Genomic DNA, 20,863 nt, shown 5'->3' with positions numbered 1-20,863 from the left:
CAACTCAATTCTGTGAGTTGGAGCCCACGTCGGGCTCTGTGCTGACAGTGCAGAGCTTACTTGGGATTCTCCCTCTTTACCCTTCCCCTGCTTGCACTCTCTCTGTCTAAGAATAAATATATAAACTTAAAAAATAAATTCCTAGAAAAATAATGTGAGGAAGAGCCACCAAAAAGGAGGGGAGAAAAGTGGTATAAAGAAGTAGCTAGTCTTGAACTAAGGACTACCTGACAGATACTTCCCTGGGCTCATCTGGCTGTTTATAATACCTTGGTCACTTCCCTCACTATCATCATCTTACGATTCTGGTCTGAACTGTTCTGTTACTTGACTCTCTATGATGAACTCTACTCCAAGTCCACAGTGAGTGGACTTCAAGATCCCAGACTGGGGCTTGGCCTAGGCAGCCTTCCTGACACACATCTATCTTCTGTTTCTCCATGTGGCTCTCCATGTTAGTGGAGAAGACCTGGATTCTAAGCCATGCCCAATACCAATATGAATTCTTAGCCCACAGAAAAATTATGAAAGACAAAAAAGTGTATTGAGGCCAGAAGAGCTTGTCTGTTTAAAGACAAGAAGGGCAAGGGAGAGAGTTGGGGTTGGTAAGTGGACTCTTCACTTGGACCTTGAGTCCTCATTCATTGTAATACCAAATTTCTGGAGTCCACTTCAATGAACATGGGAGAGACATCAGAGATATAGTTGGTTCTTTCTGAGGCTTGTTGAATATCCAAGCTGGCTAGCGAAGAGCCTCAATTCTTACTCAAAGTGAGTCTAAATTTATACCTCCTTCTATGTAGCCTTTTAGCACGTGTTTTGCATCATCCGAGGTCATGAGCAGTTCCACAATCCCTCTTTCCAGCAGGGCCTGTTGGGAAAACTGACAAAATGAATCTACTTCCTTTGCTCCCATGGGAAGAAGGAAACATAAGGAAATTAGGAAACAAATACAACTTGGGCTTGCTTGGACAGCATGTGAGCTAGAGAGAGGTTTGAGTTTAGAGTCTGACCATCTGCAATTCAGTAAATTAGGGGAATGTTGTTTGGTCTCTGTCTCAGCCTGTGTTGACCCCGGGAACCACAAGAGCAGCTAAGTATGGGTTCTGACATCCATGGCCACTGCCTCAAGGGGAAAAGCAAAAGGCTGAGTTTTATGAGGAAACACTTGAGGGAAACTCTAAATCCAAGAGAAAAATAGAAGGCTTTCTCTTGAAGGGGAGAGTCCAAGGCTGTGGGGATCGCAGATAAATTTTGTAAAGTTTGAGTCCTACCGAGACACTAAAAGGAAGCAAGGAAGCCTGCCATGGCTTCAAAGAAGGGGGAATCTAATTTGCAAATTATATCTACTAAAGGCAGAGGAGCAGACACGTGGCCAGAGGGCAAAAGGACTTTGTGTTTTCTTTGTTAACTTCATGCCTGGTCCTGGGAGAAAAGTCAAGTGGCAAATTCTGAAAATCAAGAAAAAGCAATGCTAGCTGAATGAGATTAATTTGGGGAGATCTGATGTGATGCCCCTGAGAAAAACTAGGGAGGGGAATCCCTCACAGAACTTGTCCAGTACCAGAGGCTACAGCTGCAGGGCCAGAGCCAGGATGTATGGGAAGCCCAACCCTGCCTTCCTTCCTCTCTGGTCACCTTCTTGTTCTTTCTTTCCCATCTGGCAACTCCTCCCCACTGCTTTCCAGACCATCCCACCCAGGGGGTTCTGTGTGGACACAGCCAACATGCAACCCCAAGTTCTGCTCACCAACCTGGAGAGGAGGTCCAGTTTATATAAAACTCATCAGCTTCTTCACTGTGGGAAGTTAGGGACAGGAAGGGGCCCGAACCATCAGAAAGGCAACCAGGCAGGACTGCAGTTATTCCCTGGCCTGAGACATTCCCCCCATGGAGAAGCAAGGGCAAGCATGCATTTATGAGGAAAGAGTATTAGCACTACAGGTCAGGAAGCCACAAGATGAGAGCCATGTTATTAAGTTCATGAAGCATTATTTATTTACTATGGATGTAAATTCACCAGCGCCCAGATTTAAGGAGAATTGTGGGTCATAGAGATAGCAACAGGAAAGAATCAACTTTCCACATCAATTTTTATCTCCTAATGAAGTTATTTGAGGAAACCCTGACAGCTGTGGCAATACTGAAGATTCACAGAGACACTGAACTTGATCTCACATATTCTCATCACCCACAGCACCTACCACAGGATCACCCATGCAACAGGGTCTCAGAAATGCATGCTTGTAAAAGTGTCAGAGTGAGGAAGAAACCATGTAAATATGGGGACAAATCAAATGTTTCTTACCTTCTGAATATAAGGCATGTAATCTTTATCCTCGGCAAATGAACCATATTCATTCTCCACCTGCACTGCAATGATGGGGCCTCTCTTGCGATACTGAGAGACAAGCAGATCAAGGAAGAGTGTGAAGCTACTGGTGGAAAAAGCCTGGAGTCTCTGGGTTTCCTGCTAAGATCACATATCTGGTGCAGTAAGCTTTGATCCAAGTAGTTACCTCATGTTCCCTCGGTACTCCCTCACCTCCAGGGCCCAGAGTCAGTCACCTCCAGTTGCCTCAGCTGTTGCACAGAGTTCCACCTTCCCTAGTCTTTGGATTTAAGCAACTCCTACAGTTTTCCCTCTTTTTCTCATACTAATTATCTTTTTCTCATACTAATTATCTGCTTAAATATGAATCCCAAACCTACAAACTCCACTGCTTCCATGCCCACCCTATCTACTTTCCCCAGAATATGAAAGGGGCATCCCTCCCTCCTCCTGTCTTAGGATAATGCCACCACTCATGTGTGGAGTCCCACTGCCTCCTACCACCTGCTTGGGAACTTGGCTCTCTGCCCTGTTCCCTCTACCTTCTCTACTTTCAACCTTTCCTTCCAAACCAACTGCCCTCCATCATCATGGAAATTTATTCTGAACCATCACACTAGAGAGAGGGAGAGTAAACATGGACCCCAATCCTGTTCCCCCACCCACAGTTCTCTTGCTTTCTCATTTTAAAGAACCCTGTTTCTTGAAAGAATTACCAGTTGTCTACACTCACTTTCTCTGCTTTCTCACTTTGACTCCACTCCTCAAACCACAATGGTAAGTGTTCCAACGCCATCTTGCCACCTGTCATCAAGAGTGACCTAGTGCTACTGAAATTATAAGTTTGCAATGTTTAACTTAATCTTTCAATGTTCTTCCACACTCAAGTGCAAAGTCTCTCTTGATACTGAAGGCAGAGTGAGCTCTTGACAGCCTGACCACTTCACCCACCACATGGCTCCTTATTGCCTATGGAGTAAATGCCAATTTTAGAGTGATATTCCCTTTTGTACAATGGGACCCTAGCCCCTGAGTTGGAACAGAAGAGAATGAGTATGTGTAGTGGGTTTTCCTCTACAGCTTCACCTTTTGCCTCTTTCCCACCTCAGATTCTATGCTCCACACCAACTGCACTTCCTCCAGCTCTTCAGACTCTTCATTCTATCTCTTGTCCTCTGGTCTTCACCCATGATGGAGACTCCTGACCATTGCTAATGCCTGCCCACCCTTCAGGTCACTGTTTAAGTTACTTTTTCTGGAGAGCATGCCCTGAACCTTCCTTTCTCCTTGGCTGCCTACCCCTATGAGGGGTGTCCTGCACTTCTTCCACTGAAGCAACTATTCCTCAATTTGTAAGTGGTCATTGCCTCCATGGGACAGGGACAATGTCTGTCCTTCTCTCCATTGGAAGCTAAGCTCCTACACAGCAGCTGGCACATAGCAAGTGCTCAATAATTACTTGTTGAGTGAACCTAAGTATTCCTCATTGATGAAGTGAGAACAGTTGTTTGTATTATTGAACCATATCTTCTCCCCAACATGAAGGGTGAGATTTCTAAAATCCCCGTCACAGGAGAATTCACAGCTGACCTTACAAAACAAACAGGTTGAGAAGAATGAAAGTCCCAAGTAAAAGAGTAAATACACTATAAAAATTATTTAAATACAGTAATTAAAACAATGAAGGTAACCTAATAGAAAACATTAAAATACTAACAATTTAGTAATAATAGGTCTTTTAAATTTCATTTGCACTTATAATTCCTTGCTTCTTAAAAATTTCCTAAGATTTCTCACCTCATGATTTCAGTGGGATATTTATATATTTGCTTTGCTTGCTGCATCTGCACTAATGCTACATGGCATTTGTACTTGTGCTTGAACTTCTAGCCAAACATTCAAAGTCTTTCTAATTTTAAGGCTCAGAGATTTTTGCTCCAAATCAGGCCCCATCTAAATGCCAGAAACATATGGCTTTCAGCCTTTCTTGACTCTGCATAACAGACCCAGAGTTTAATTCTAAAGATGATGCCTTCTTCCCTGCAGCATTGCTCATCTCTCCTAAAGCTATACTACAGAGACATTATTCTTAATCTGTCTTTCCCTTTATTTCTATTCCTAATCTCCTGTTTCTTTTCTCAATAGTTATTCCAATAGTAACTCACAATTCACAATTGAGAAGTAGTTATAAAGGGCTAGGTCCGTATCATATTTCCCCCAAAAAGAAAACTCTAATAAGCTCTTTATTGGTATTTATAAAAACATAATAACTGGTTTTTATCCTCACTCAAGTTATATCAAGAGATATATTCTTAAAATAAGATATATTTTTATTTAAATAATAACCATGTGTCTCCTCTTGTTTATAAGAAAGTTGTATTAAAAAAAAAAACATAATGACCAAATAATTCCTGCCTTATAAACTTCAGGGTATAATATTTGTTTTTTGTTTTTATAGACTGGTCTTTGGGCTGTGGGTACCTTGCATAAGATGAGGAGACTCCATGAAGAAAGGAAAATGCATGGTATCTGTACTCTTTACATTTTTTTTTTTTAATTTTTTTTTTCAACGTTTTTTATTTTTATTTTTGGGACAGAGAGAGACAGAGCATGAACGGGGGAGGGGCAGAGAGAGAGGGAGACACAGAATCAGAAACAGGCTCCAGGCTCCGAGCCATCAGCCCAGAGCCTGACGCGGGGCTCGAACTCACGGACCGCGAGATCATGACCTGGTTGAAGTCGGACGCTTAACCGACTGCGCCACCCAGGCGCCCCTGTACTCTTTACATTTATGAAACTTAAACAAACTGGAATGTGAGCAAGAGAAAATATATCCACACAGGTACAAAGTGATATGTGAACCAAGTTATGCATTATAGCATAAATTTAAAACATCAAATGTCGACAGGAGAGAGGGAAGATGGCGGTGTAGGAGGACGCTGGGCTCGCCGTGCATCCTGCTGATCACTTAGATTCCACCTACACCTGCCTAAATAACCCAGAAAACCGCCAGAGGATTAGCAGAATGGAGTCTCCGGAGCCAAGCGCAGACGAGAGACCCACGGAAGAGGGTAGGAAGGGCAGCGAGGCCGTGCGCGCTCCACGGACTGGTGGGAGGGAGCCGGGGCGGAGGGGCGGCTCGCCGGCCAAGCAGAGCCCCCGAGTCTGGCTGGCAAAAGCGGAGGGGCCTGACGGACTGTGTTCCGACAGCAAGCATGACTTAGCGTTTGGGAGGTCATAAGTTAACAGCTCTGCTCAGAAAGCAGGAAGGCTGGAGGACAAAGGGAGGGAGAGCTGCTGAGCCCCTGGACGACATAGCTCAGTTTGGTGGGGAACAAAGGCGCTCGCCAGCGCCATCTCCCCCGCCCATCCCCCAGCCAAAATCCCATGGAGAACCAGTTCCTGCCAGGGAACTTGCTCGCTCGCACAAACACCCAACTCTGTGCTCCTGCGGAGCCAAACCTCCAGCAGCGGATATGACTCCCTCCCGCTGCCACAGGGCCCCTCCTGAAGTGGATCACCTAAGGAGAAGCGAGCTAAGCCTGCCCCTCCTGCCCCCGTGCACCTTGCGTGCCTACCCCAGCTAATACGCCAGATCCCCAGCACCACAAGCCTGGCAGTGTGCAAGTAGCCCAGATGGGCCACGCCAAACCACAGGGAATCCCGCCCCTAGGAGAGGGGAAGAGAAGGCACACACCAGTCTGACTGTGGCCCCAGCGGTGGGCTGGGGGCAGACATCAGCTCTGACTGCGGCCCCGCCCACCAACTCCAGTTATACACCACAGCACAGGGGAAGTGCCCTGCAGGTCCTCACCACTCCAGGGACTACCCAAAATGACCCAAACGGAAGAATTCCCCTCAGAAGAATCTCCAGGAAATAACAACAGCTAATGAAATGATCAAAAAGGATTTAAATAATATAACAAAAAGTGAATTTAGAATAATAGTCATAAAATTAATCGCTGGGCTTGAAAACAATATAGAGGACAGCAGAGAATCTCTTGCTACAGAGATCAAGGGACTAAGGAACAGTCACGAGGAGCTGAAAAGCGCTTTAAACGAAATTCAAAACAAAATGGAAACGACGACGGCTCGGATTGAAGAGGCAGAGGAGAGAATAGGTGAACTAGAAGATAAAGTTATGGAAAAAGAGGAAGCTGAGAGAAAGAGAGATAAAAAAATCCAGGAGTATGAGGGGAAAATTAGAGAACTAAGTGATGCACTAAAAAGAAATAATATACGCATAATTGGTATCCCAGAGGAGAAGAGAGAGGGAAAGGTGCTGAAGGGGTACTTGAAGAAATAATATTTGAGAACTTCCCTGAACTGGGGAAGAAAAAGGCATTGAAATCCAAGAGGCACAGAGAACTCCCTTCAGACGTAACTTGAATCGATCTTCTGCACGACATATCATAGTGAAACTGGCAAAATACAAAGATAAAGAGAAAATTCTGAAAGCAGCAAGGGATAAACGTGCCCTCACATATAAAGGGAGACCTATAAGATTCGTGACTGATCTGTCTTTTGAAACTTGGAAGGCCAGAAAGGCTTGGCACGATATCTTCAGTGTGCTAAACAGAAAAAATATGCAGCCAAGAATCCTTTATCCAGCAAGTCTGTCATTTAGAATAGAAGGAGAAATAAAGGTCTTCCCAAACAAACAAAAATTGAAGGAATTCGTCACCACGAAACCAGCCCTACAAGAGACCCTAAGGGGGATCCTGTGAGACGAAGTACCAGAGACATCGCTACAAGCATAAAACATACAGACATCACAATGATTCTAAACCCGTATCTTTCTATAATAACACTGAATGTAAATGGATTAAATGCGCCAACCAAAAGACATAGGGTATCAGAATGGATAAAAAAACAAGACCCATCTATTTGCTGTCTACAAGAGACTCATTTGAGATCTGAGGACACCTTTAGATTGAGAGTGAGGGGATGGAGAACTATTTATCATGCTACTGGAAGCCAAAAGAAAGCTGGAGTAGCCATACTTATATCAGACAAACTAGACATTAAATTAAAGGCTGTAACAAGAGATGAAGAAGGGCTTTATATAATAATTACAGGGTCTATCCATCAGGAAGAGCTAACAATTATAAATGGCTATGCGCCGAATACCGGAGCCCCCAAATATATAAAACAATTACTCATAAACATAAGCAACCTTATTGATAAGAATGTGGTAATTGCAGGGGACTTTAACACTCCACTTACAGAAATGGATAGATCATCTAGACACACGGTCAATAAAGAAACAAGGGCCCAGAATGATACATTGGATCAGATGGACTTGACAGATATATTTAGAACTCTGCATCCCAAAGCAACAGAATATACTTTCCTCTCGAGTGCACATGGAACATTCTCCAAGATAGATCATATACTGGGTCAAAAAACAGCCCTTCATAAGTTTACAAGAATTGAAATTATACCATGCATACTTTCAGACCACAATGCGATGAAGCTTGAACTCAACCACAGGAAAAAGTCTGGAAAACCTCCAAAAGCATGGAGGTTAAAGAACACCCTGCTAAAGAATGAGTGGGTCAACCAGGCAATTAGAGAAGAAATTAAAAATATATGGAAACAAATGAAAATGAAAATACAACAATCCAAACGCTTTGGGACGCAGCGAAGGCAGTCCTGAGAGGAAAATACATTGCAATCCAGGCCTATCTCAAGAAACAAGAAAAATCCCAAATACAAAATCTAACAGCACACCTAAAGGAAATAGAAGCAGAACAGCAAAGGCAGCCTAAACCCAGCAGAAGAAGAGAAATCATAAAGATCAGAGCAGAAATAAACAATATAGAATCTAAAAAAACTGTAGAGCAGATCAACGAAACCAAGAGTTGGTTTTTTGAAAAAATAAACAAAATTGACAAACCTCTAGCCAGGCTTCTCAAAAAGAAAAGGGAGATGACCCAAATAGATAAAATCATGAATGAAAATGGAATTATTACAACCAATCCCTCAGAGATACAAACAATTATCAGGGAATACTATGAAAAATTATATGCCAACAAACTGGACAACCTGGAAGAAATAGACAAATTCCGAAACACCCACACTCTTCCAAAACTCAATCAGGAGGAAATAGAAAGCTTGAACAGACCCATAACCAGCGAAGAAATTGAATCGGTTATCAAAATTCTCCCAACAAATAAGAGTCCAGGACCAGATGGCTTCCCAGGGGAGTTCTACCAGACGTTTAAAGCAGAGATAATACCTATGCTTCTCAAGCTATTCCAAGAAATAGAAAGGGAAGGAAAACTTCCAAACTCATTCTATGAAGCCAGTATTACTTTGATTCCTAAACCAGACAGAGACCCAGTAAAAAAAAGAGAACTACAGGCCAATATCCCTGATGAATATGGATGCAAAAATTCTCAATAAGATACTAGCAAATCGAATTCAACAGCATATAAAAAGAATTATACACCATGATCAAGTGGGATTCATTCCTGGGATGCAGGGCTGGTTCAACATTCGCAAATCAATCAATGTGATACATCACATTAACAAAAAAAAAGGGAAGAACCATATGATCCTGTCAATTGATGCAGAAAAGGCCTTTGACAAAATCCAGCACCCTTTCTTAATAAAACCCCTTGAGAAAGTCTGGATAGAAGGAACATACTTAAAGATCATAAAAGCCATTTATGAAAAGCCCACAGCTAACATCATCCTCAATGGGGAAAAACTGAGAGCTTTTTCCCTGAGATCAGGAACACGACAGGGATGCCCACTCTCACCGCTGTTGTTTAACATAGTGCTGGAATTTCTAGCATCAGCAATCAGACAACAAAAAGAAATCAAAGGCATCCAAATTGGCAAAGATGAAGTCAATCTTTTGCTTTTTGCAGATGACATGATATTATACATGGAAAATCCGATAGACTCCACCAAAAGTCTGCTAGAACTGATACATGAATTCAGCAAAGTTGCAGGATACAAAATCAATGTACAGAAATCAGTTGCATTCTTATACACTAACAATGAAGCAACAGAAAGACAAATAAAGAAACTGATCCCATTCACAATTGCACCAAGAAGCATAAAATACCTAGGAATAAATCTAACCAAAGATGTAAAAGATCTGTATGCTGAAAACTATAGAAAGCTTATGAAGGTAATTGAAGAAGATTTAAAGAAATGGAAAGACATTCCCTGCTCATGGATTGGAAGAATAAATATTGTCAAAATGTCAATACTACCCAAAGCTATCTACACATTCAATGCAATCCCAATCAAAATTGCACCAGCATTCTTCTCGAAACTAGAACAAGCAATCCTAAAATTCATATGGAACCACAAAAGGCCCCGAATAGCCAAAGTAATTTTGAAGAAGAAGACCAAAGCAGGAGGCATCACAATCCCAGACTTTAGCCTCTACTACAAAACTGTCATCATCAAGACAGCCTGGTATTGGCACAAAAACAGACACATAGACCAATGGAATAGAATAGAAACCCCAGAACTAGACCCACAAAAGTATGGCCAACTCATCTTTGACAAAGCAGGAAAGAACATCCAATGGAAAAAAGACAGTCTCTTTAACAAATGGTGCCGGGAGAACTGGACAGCAACATGCAGAAGGTTGAAACTAGACCACTTTCTCACACCATTCACAAAAATAAACTCAAAATGGATAAAGGACCTGAATGTGAGACAGGAAACCATCAAAACCTTAGAGCAGAAAGCAGGAAAAGACCTCTCTGACCTCAGCCGTAGCAATCTCTTACTCGACACATCCCCAAAGGCAAGGGAATTAAAAGCAAAAGTGAATTACTGGGACCTTATGAAGATAAAAAGCTTCTGCACAGCAAAGGAAACAACCAACAAAACTAAAAGGTAACCAACAGAATGGGAAAAGATATTTGCAAATGACATATCGGACAAAGGGCTAGTATCCAAAATCTATAAAGAGCTCATCAAACTCCACACCCGAAAAACAAATAACCCAGTGAAGAAATGGGCAGAAAACATGAATAGACACTTCTCTAAAGAAGACATCCGGATGGCCAACAGGCACATGAAAAGATGTTCAACGTAGCTCCTTATCAGGGAAATACAAATCAAAACCACACTCAGATATCACCTCACGCCAGTCAGAGTGGCTAAAATGAACAAATCAGGAGACTATAGATGCTGGAGAGGATGTGGAGAAACGGGAACCCTCTTGCACTGTTGGGGGGAATGCAAATTGGTGCAGCCGCTCTGGAAAGCAGTTGGAGGTTCCTCAGAAAATTAAAAATAGACCTACCCTATGACCCAGCAATAGCACTGCTAGGAATTTATCCAAGGGATACAGGAGTACTGATGCATAGGGGCACTTGTACCCCAATGTTTATAGCAGCACTCTCAACAATAGCCAAATTATGGAAAGAGCCTAAATGTCCATCAACTGATGAATGGATAAAGAAATTGTGGTTTATATACACAATGGAATACTATGTGGCAATGAGAAAAAATGAAATATGGCCCTTTGTAGCAACGTGGATGGAACTGGATAGTGTGATGCTAAGTGAAATAAGCCATACAGAGAAAGACAGATACCATATGGTTTCACTCTTATGTGGATCCTGAGAAACGTAACAGAAACCCATGGGGAAGGGGAAGGAAAAAAAAAAAAAGAGGTTAGAGTGGGAGAGAGCCAAAGCATAAGAGACTGTTAAAAACTGAGAACAAACTGAGGGTTGATGGGGGGTGGGAGGGAGGGCAGGGTGGGTGATGGGTATTGAGGAGGGCACCTTTTGGGATGAGCACTGGGTGTTGTATGGAAACCAATTTGACAGTAAATTTCATATATTAAAAAATAAAAAAAAAATCAAATGTCCATGACAAGGTACTAGTTAAATAAATTATGATATATCCATTTGTGGAATGCTATGCAGTCCTTAAAAAGAATGGGTTCCAAAAATATATTTTTAAGTTAACAAGAAAATTTTCAGTGGAAATTGCATATTTTTTATTAAAAAGTATGCATACATACACATGTGTAAGTGTGTGTAGAAATAATTTGTTTCTATATGTGTAGAAATCCTCTGGAAAGACACAAAAATCTAGCAAAATTGTCTCCTGAAAAGACAATGAATGGCTTTGGTTCAGGGTAAGAGGGGAGACTTATTTCACCATAAACTCTTTTGTACTCTGTTGAGCTTTATCACCAAGGGCTTGTATTAACTATTTAAAACAATAAAGATAATTTAAGGGTAAAAATAAGCAGTATGAATATCAGTGAGTTTAATGAATATCGAGTACATTCAGAACAATGACAACCACAAATGAACACCCTTCATCAGTCCCTTGTAAGATGTGTGTCTTTCTAGAAACCTTGAGGTAAAGGCTGCACTTAAGACAAAGGTCTAGAATTGAAAATTGCAAGAATATCAGTTTAAATTCTCACAGAGACTAGGCATGACCTATTCTGTGAACAAGCCAGAAAAATTATTTTCCTAGAGCAAAGATAAGAAAGAAGGAAAGAGAAATTTGCTTTACCTGGAGAGGAACAACTCTGGAAATGAGGTGGTCAAAATACTTATTAACTGCTTCAACAAAGCCCTTGTAGGTTGTTCTTAATATCATCTTAGGGTCTTGCAGCAACCAGCTGGGGGTGAAAGAGGACAAGCTCAGTTCTGAGTTGGGAATGCAGAGGTACGGGGGCTGGGCCAGGCATGACAGTCTGCCCCTTTCCAGATCTCTCTTGGGCAGTTTTACATCCTCTGATCATGTCCATGATCCTGGAGAACTCAGGGGTCCTGAAGGGATGTGTCCATGTCAGCTTTTTGGACCATCCCACAGATTTAGAAGAAAAGATACCACCTCCATCGACATGACACTTTACAACTTACCATCAAGATTTGTACACCCACATCTTAATACCCTCCTCCATTCTTGTTCAGTTTATTTAAAACATTTTTCTTGAACACAGTGTACGTACTTTAGGCAAATGGTTACTTTTCCTCCAAGACCTAAGATTTCCAGCACAGAGGAGGAGCTTACAAGTAAGTAAACTTGTCCCCAGGTCAACTTGTAAGGTGCTGGGCATGGCTTCCAGCTAACTGCACCATGAATTGCTGCTTCTCGAAAGCTCCCTCTTCTTGCAAGGGTCAGGCATTTTCTGCTCCAGAGCTGGAAAGCGAAAACTAGCTCACCTTGGACAAAAGAAATGCCTTTACATGACAAAGGGGAGTAAAAGTACTCACCTGGGGGCAAAGCCATGAACTAAATGGGCAGTCCTGTCAGCTTGTGGAGATAACAGAAGAGCATTCTTAAATTCTCACCCTGAACCTTAGTTGTTTGGATTAAAAGCATGCATCACAGATGAGAGAAAAAGGCAAAGAAAAATGAGAGGGAGGGGAGGGAATCTGAAGGCGCTTAGTACAAGAGAACTTGGTCTTCCACTGACAAAATAAAAGAACAATCAGACATCATCAGAACAAGCCCACCCATCACTGTCTAAAGCTTCTGTTCCCATTCTTCCCACTACTGACAGAGTTGGGCATAGCTCTCTCCAGTGGGGCAAGAAGACTATGATCATCCCAATGCTTCCTCTTCCCCTGCACACTCTTGGCCACATGCCTAGAGCACTAGGAAGATGTGTCATCTGTAAAATGAGGATTACAAGAGCACCTATACCTCACCCTATTACTGCAACCATTGTCTGAGACAATGTGTGTAAAGCACATAACAGTGCAAGACACAGCGGATGTGCTCATTTGTTATTAGACTGAAGTTTTATGTTTAGTAAAGCCAACAACTTTACTATACTGGACTCAGCACCGCTCACCTGGGCAAGCCCCCGAGGTCCATCTCACTGCAGATGTAGGGGCCTGGACGCAGAATCACCCACAACCCGATCTCCGCAGCCATCAGCACAAAGGCCCTAGGGAGGTCAGTGTCAGCAGCTCTCAAGACATCAGAGGGGGAGGGTGGGGATGAGCCTGGCACACATCACAAGGTGGTGGATCTACCTGGCTCCTCCCCTCCCTGCTTTCAGATGCCCTGCGAGCTGGATTCTCCCCTGCTCCCAGCCCAGTACCTTCTGCATACCTCCACTGGGGGCAAGAGGACCAAGGGCATCAGACAGGATACAGGGAGGGGTGGAGGTGGGGTCCTAACAGTGAACCTGACCCCAAGTGCCTTACTACCCTAGAGAGGCAAGCCTTGTCCCAGACCAGATGGCTGGACCACACTGCAAAGCAAGGCAGACACTGGGGATTAGGCACCTCCGAGCTGCAGTGAAAAGGTCTGAGCTCAGACGAGGTAAACCCAGACCCCTGAGAGTAACAAGTTCATGGCTACAGAGCATTTGGGTCTTGAGAACAAGGTTCCAGGTCCCAGCCTCTCTCTGGTTCTCAATGCAGAACCAAGATGGCCTAATCAAATCCAAGGGGCCACGTCTCTGTCTCCCCACCCTGGACCAGGCCACAGAAGCAGTGACAGCACTTACTCCAGGTCCAGGTTTCCAGAGAAGTCAAATTTGCCTCTTTGCGGCTCATGGAGGTTCCATGGAACATAGCTGTAATAGGGAAGGGGGAAGTACAATAAGCATCTTTCGATTTCTTTCTTCTAAATTTCTAGATCAGTCCCAAATCCATGCTAACACCTGGGATAGTTCTATTTGGGAATAAGCTGAAGTTTCCAATGGCAATTAAATCTGTATTACATGAACAATGACTATTGTCAATAGCTCTTTTCTTTATTAACCAGTTGTGATCCACGCTGCCAATAATCCTATGATTCTAGGTTCCTTGGATTTATATACATTAATTATCCCACTCACCACCCCATTCTCTGTACTAGCCAGTAAGAAAATAAAGAAAATTACAAACCCCACAAATGTCTATATAGGCCCAATAAATTTTTGCTAAGAATTAATCAAAATAAGAATAGAGGAGGATTTTCTATAAGGATAATGGAGATAGAATAAAGAAAAATAGCACCTTTAGATTTAGCAAGAAGGACCCATCCAGGCCCCTCCCCTATAGGGCTGAGTCTATAGGGCCAATGGGACATGTGTAAAATTTTTGTTAGGTGCTATTTTTATTAGTGACTATCTTTTTTGTGTGCATCACCAACAAATTTCTTGAGTGTTGTGCCCCTAACCTCATGTTTGCCATTAGCCCTGTAGTTCTTGTTACACAATTGTACACAATGCAGATTTGTAAGAATGCATATGTTGCATTATGGCAGAACTGACTGTATTTCAAGATCTTCTGTTGTAAGGAGGAATGAAGAGTTGGTTTGCTAAAAACTTAAATATGCATGATAAAGTTTATAGCTGTACACTGAAAGAGCAGAATGAAAACATTTTGCTAAATGAGACTTACAAGTGACTTACTTCAAAAAATATTGCTGGATAAAGTTGAAAACAAAAATATGGAAAAAGATATATATGAGGCAAAATTATTCTAGCAAATCTTAAATAGGAGGCAAGATGGATTTTAAGGCAAAAAAATCCCTCACAAATAGATGTTGAGAGGCATCAAATAATAAAAAAGGAAATGATCCATCAAGAAGATATAGTAATCATGGCCTTACGTGCTCCATAAACATGGCTTCAAGTAAGGGAGGAGTTTACTGAATCAGAGAAGGGGACAAATCCATAGCCATAGAGGGAAGATTTAAAATACTTCCCTAAGAAATAAAGATAATAGCAAAAAGTTGTAAGGATATATATTTGAATAACACAAATGAAAGGCCCAATCTAAGAAATACATAGAAACCTCAGTAGCCAACAGGTGGAGTACATACATTCTTAAAAAACACATGCAACAGTTGTAAAATACAAAATAAATCTCAACAAATTTCAAAAATGTCCGTGATCCCAAGGCAATTGCTACACTAGAAAATTATGCTTGAAAATGATAAATAAATAAATAAATAAACCAGAAAGCATATTCCCAAATAGCTGAAATGTTTGAAAACAAATGACATTCAAAGTATTACACAGCAAAATGTATGGGATATGTAACCAAAGCAATAATTAGAGGTACACTCATATCTCTGAATAAATATATTAGAAAAAGCAAAATCCTGGAAAGAAAGTGAGCTCAACTATTCAACTCAGGAGACAAGAAGAAAATAAGAGAAAGAGAAGGAGAAGGAGGAAAAGAGGAGTTGGAGAAGGAAGAGAAGAGGAGAGGGGGAAAAACGCTAAACCAAATAAGGTAGAAGAAAGGAAATTATACATAATTCAGGAACTATCAAATAAAAAACAAAAAGATACAGAGAATATTAATAAAGTTACAAGCTAGTTCTTTGAAAAGACTAAACATTTAAAGATTAAAGGGGGAAAAAAGGCCGATACACCATATGATATGCAAGAAAGAAAGAATTTTTAAAAGTCCCAGTCAATCCACAAGAAGAAGAAAGAAAAAGAAAAAAACGATATATAGGATAAAAATAGTATATACACTAGGAGAAAAAGCAATAACCATTCAACAAAGTTATACTACCCCAAAAAACTTCACCTCACAACCACAAAAGACAGTAATCACAGAGGTTTTATAGGTGAATTTTAAGAAACATTCACGGTAAAGATAATTCTTTTGCAAGATAGTTTCAGAGAAGAGAAATATATACATATATAGTCACTTGATGAGTTTATTATAAGATTGATATCAAAAGTGGGCAAGATACTAACATAAATACAATTTTAAATCCATTTCAGTTATAATCATAAACACACATATCTGAAATAAAACATGAATATGTCAAGTCTAGCAATCTATGTGTGTGTGTGTGTGTTTGCACATTCACATGTTCATGTCTCCTAATCAAATAGAACCTATTGCAGAGCCGTGGATTGGTTGAATATCAGAAAAAGATGTCCATATAATTTACTATTTCAATAGATGAGTGAAGAAAAACCATATAATTTCTTCAATAGATGTAGAAAAGCCTCTAAATAAAACTCGATTATTTATTATTAAATTCTTTGTATATTAGATAAGCCAATTATTAATTTAGTGCCTCCCAGCTTCATATTCACTCTTTAGTATCAGCTTTGCAATAATGGAGCCAGCCCTTGAAGCATTTTCTCCTTTATACTGAGTACCACCTTTAGCTTTGCCACAAGAGGGCGGTGGAGGGACATTCAGGAGGAAAGGGGCTTCTGTGATCTCCAGTGCAGTTTTTGTATTACTATGGTCCTGCTATATATCTGGTCAGTGGTGTAGGTGTGTGAGGACATCTGGTGGTTCTTTCTTTTTAAAAAAAATCAATGCATCATAAGTATACTTTGTAACAACCAATGTAGAATTAACCCAGAAAGGGAAGGGAACTCAACTATTATGGAATTAACGTAATTAATATAGCTACAGATGTGAAACATTAAATTACATAGCCCATGGCATTTTGCTAACACTTTTCTGCTCTTTCCCTTCATATAATTTAATTTTAAGCCTTTCAGAACTGCCTTTACTTTTTCCTGATGTTAACTAATAAAACCCCACAGCTTGACCATGAAGACAATAGACCCTTCTAATCGCTGGTGACAAACCAAACGTCTCATCAAAAAACAGAAAAATACATTCTGCATCATAAAATGATAAAATGCCCTGTAAATGGGGACTTAGACTTTACAAGAGTTTACAAGCAGGGTTGCAAAGCTCTGTGAATGTCCTCCTCAATCTCCAAGTAAAGTCCACAATTATGAAAGACAGTTGAATTGCTTAGCAGCTGGAACCAGGTGCTGGGCTGAACTCAAAGCATAGCTCCACAATTACTAACACTGTGTCTTCAAGAAAGTGCCTTAACCTCTCTCTGCCTGAGTTTTCTCACCTACAAAAGATAGTGATAATACTATTCACCACATAGTATTGCTATAGTGATGAAGTGAGTTAATATCTTCCAGGGTTTAGAACATGCCCAACTGAGTGTAAATACTATATACATGTTCTCTGAATAACTAAAACTGGTTGACTTACTTTATAGCGTAGATATATTTAAGTCAGAATTTCCATCCTCTATCAAAGGTGGTATCCTTACACTAAGGGTGGGCGTTCCCGCCTTTTCTCTGACTTCAGAAACACCATTCCCATACACCTGTCACAGTTCTGCCTTCCACGGAATTGTTTCTTTTGGCTCACCCTTCAACACACCTTTCTTGACTCCCAATTTTTTGAATCTCAAGACTTTTCTGTAAATAGGTCTGTTATGAAAGGATCTCCACTGTTCCTAATTCAAATGTGATTTTTATTTTGGGCTAGTTTTTATGTGACTGGCCATCTGTGCACAGGCAGGAGTCTATGCCTAGGTATGACTTTGGTGACATCCTCATTCACAACTGCATGGTCACACCTTGAGGCGATTGTGGGAGGAGACTCACCCTGAGCAAGCTAGTTAAGCCCTCTATTCTTCTGTTATTGTCCCCCACACAGTAAGAATGACACTATCCGGTCCACAGGACAGCTAGTTGGAGGATTAAATGATTTTGTGAAAATGATTACAAATGCCCAGCCATCAATACACCCTAAATACATGTTACGTTTTGTCACTATACACCTAATCATGTTAAAGATCACGCTAAATTTATCATGTTAAATGTACATTTAATCATTTTACATTTATGTTTAAATTCTTCTGATTGACTAAACTAGGTTTGTATTTCTTTTTGCCATCATAATGAGTACAGGTATTGTGATAGGCATTTTTCACATAAGTAAGGTAAGCGTTTTATCTCATTTAATCATCAAGACAAACTTGAAGCAATTTTTATTTTGTTTACTTATGGATGAAGAGGACATCAGGGCTCTGGGAGGCAATGGTTTGAGGCAGAGCTGGGACTGAAGACAAGTCTTTCTGAATCTCTATGCTTTTAATTATTAATGACATTAAACTTCACTTGAGTGATACTGGTATTTCCTTACATGTTCATTTTATTCATGCTATTATTCCTTTACAAGCTCACTTTAATTGCATAAAAATTGTTTTTAAAATACCACATATTTATCTGTAAATATACTTTAAGCATTTGTCATTAAGCTGAGTGCTCCTAACGGACCCAGTGACTCTCCTATTAGAGAGATTACTGTGGAAATCACTTATTCCTTCTGTTTCTCTCATTAACCCTTATCCAAGGCTGTGACCACAGCAAACTGTGAGATGTGACACTTAAAGTGCACATGCTAGAAATGACTATCAGAAGGTAAATTCTCAGACAGGCAATCCCAAAACCAGAGGCTCGGAGCCTGGATGCAGACATCAGGAGTCCCTGTGGGGTAGAAAGGTCACAGAGAGCTAGGGGACCAGCACTCACGTGGTAAGGGTGTTGAAGCCACAGGCCTTCAGCTTCAGCAAGCGGTCCCTCCAGTACTCCCTGGGCACCCGGAAATAGTGGATGGAGCCCCCGAAAATCAGGAACTTGTGACCCCCGAGGGTGAAGTACGGCTTACTTCCAACTCTGCTTTCAGTCTGAAGTCCCACAGATCTGTCCATCAGCTTGAGGGGGGTCAGATGAGACCAATTAAACATGCTGAGAGACAGAGAAAGAGAGGAGAGGCTGCCATAGCCTTGCCAGAGAAGGAAGTTCTTGTAGCAGGAGTTGCTGTGGGCATGCTTCTGATATAATTCTCTCCAAAAAAGGAGAAAAGGCTCCCCTCCCTCCCCACTCAGGCAAACCTGTACTGGGCTGGCTGTAGCTGTGCATTTGCAAATATAAGATCCTCTTTATCTTTCACTCGAGGAGCAAAACCTGATAAGATAACTGGCAGGAAAAAGATGCACAGGATTCTTTTCCAGGAGAAACACAGGCTGAAAGAGAAAAAATGACAATGAAAAGGGGAAAACACTGGACTCATCAAGCTGTAAGGACCAAAATGCCACTCTAGAGGCAAGTTAGAGGAAAAAGCCACAGATGCTCACATCAAGGCAGGTCTCTGAGGTTAGCCTAATGTGCAGGAAGGCTGGGGCTTTATCTGAGTCCACTGAGGTCCCCTGCACCACCAGGGCTGTCCCAGAGCCCACCTCAGTACATCTAGAAAGCTGAGGATAGACTGAGTCCTAGAAGCCTGCAGCCAGGAACAGGACAGGACAGGCATGGCACCTGGGCAAGGGGATCCTGGGAAAAGCTGGAAGAAAAGTAAGGGAGGAAGGGTAAGGAAAAGATCAGGGACAGGGGGAAGCACTCCATCCACCAAGTTCAGAAAGGCTGCAGGGCCTGATCACTGGAGCACTATGTCACCATCCACACGCTGATTCTTTTCTCTCTTGGGCAATGGATAGACTCTCACCAGGACTGGCTTATCTAAGGTGTGGGCAGAAGAAAGAACTGGAAGAGAGAAGGTATGAAAGAGGAGTCGATGAGGAGAGGCTCAAGCAGATAGGAGGACCCACGGGGGCGTCCCAGTCCAAAGGGGCCCTTGCTCCACGTATTGCCCCCAGTGCCCAGCGAAATAAATGCCTGTGGATGACTGGCTGACTAACAGAACGAAGAGGGAGGTCCAGGAGGCCTCCCGGGTTGTGCGCTCAGGGCATCCGGCAGGCGAGCTGGGCGCAAAATCCCCGGCGCCTGGAACGGCAGGCGGGACTGTGGGCTGGCCAGGGCAATGGTGCCGAAGGTCACCTGAAGCGCTGCAGGGAGCCCATCACGCGCCGCTCGAGACCCTAGTCCAGCGCTGCTCCCGCCGCATCTCCGCGGACCCAGACGCCGCGCACCAGGGCCAGGGAGCCTGCCAGGGAGTGCCCAGTAAGTCTCAGGCTCTGGGTGGCGGGAAGGGCAGAGCTCCGCATCGGACCCAGTGAGTCCGAACTGCCTGTGGGCGCAGATGCCTTTCAGACTGTGCAAGTAACGTGGGAGGGTCTTGAGTTATCGCTATGACCTTGGTTTTCCTATACTGTGCGTCACCAGACTGACGGGACGGAAAGGCAGAGGTAAGTGGGAGGAAAAGAGGACAAGTTAGCCTACGCGTGTTCCACGGGCTCAGGGACTGTGGTGAGTGTCCCTGTGGCTGCAGACAGCGCGTTCAGAGCAATGGGTGGGGTGTGAGCACAGAGGAATAGTTTCAAAATGATGGGCAAATGCCAAAATACAGGTTCCCCCGGGTACTTGTCTAGGTGAGGGACACCAGCTACGCTGGAGTATAGTTTAACCAAACCGAATCTGTAAAATGAGAGTATTATCAGAGCAAAGAAGGGAGTGCTGTTCCTACCAGTGGGTCAGCTTGAAAGTGTCTACATAGGATATGCAAGAACTACAGCTTGGAATTCCTTGGTTACAAACCAGCAGGAGACAGGGCTGGAGAGATCAGATTGGGAGGAAGCAGGCCAGGAAGGGCAGTGGAAGCAAATGCTAAGCAGCTCAATCTCTTCTCAGAAACTAAGTCAGATATTAATTTTCTTGAGATTAGGTGATTGCAAGATGTAGGCTAGATGGGAAACAGACAAGTCACCCACATAGACCTGGTGATCACAGGATAAGAGCTGGGGATGTTCTCATGGTGGTAAGCAAGAGGATGGAGTTGATTTAAGAAAATTTGGGGAAGTAAAACTGGTAGGTTTTATTAAGTGATT

The 20,863-nt window shown here is 42.2% G+C and overlaps 1 protein-coding gene across 1 annotated transcript in view; it reads right to left on the bottom strand.

Moving 5' to 3' along the window:
• Nucleotides 1–20,115, bottom strand: part of LOC131487090 (beta-galactosidase-1-like protein 3) — a 72,565-nt gene extending 52,450 nt beyond the window's left edge. Inside the window, 9 exon segments of the mRNA XM_058687377.1 lie at nucleotides 790–871; nucleotides 2,309–2,401; nucleotides 11,846–11,954; nucleotides 13,137–13,232; nucleotides 13,800–13,868; nucleotides 18,612–18,827; nucleotides 18,974–19,105; nucleotides 19,917–19,947; nucleotides 19,950–20,115. Coding sequence (XP_058543360.1) covers nucleotides 790–871; nucleotides 2,309–2,401; nucleotides 11,846–11,954; nucleotides 13,137–13,232; nucleotides 13,800–13,868; nucleotides 18,612–18,827; nucleotides 18,974–19,105; nucleotides 19,917–19,947; nucleotides 19,950–19,983 — 862 coding nt within the window. The 5' untranslated portion in view covers nucleotides 19,984–20,115.
• Nucleotides 20,116–20,863: the final 748 nt, after the last annotated feature.

Source organism: Neofelis nebulosa, chromosome 10 (assembly GCF_028018385.1).
Source record: "Neofelis nebulosa isolate mNeoNeb1 chromosome 10, mNeoNeb1.pri, whole genome shotgun sequence".
Classification (NCBI taxonomy): Eukaryota; Metazoa; Chordata; class Mammalia; order Carnivora; family Felidae; genus Neofelis; species Neofelis nebulosa.
Note: the sequence above shows the minus strand (reverse complement) of the source record. Positions and strands in the feature narration are given on the sequence as shown.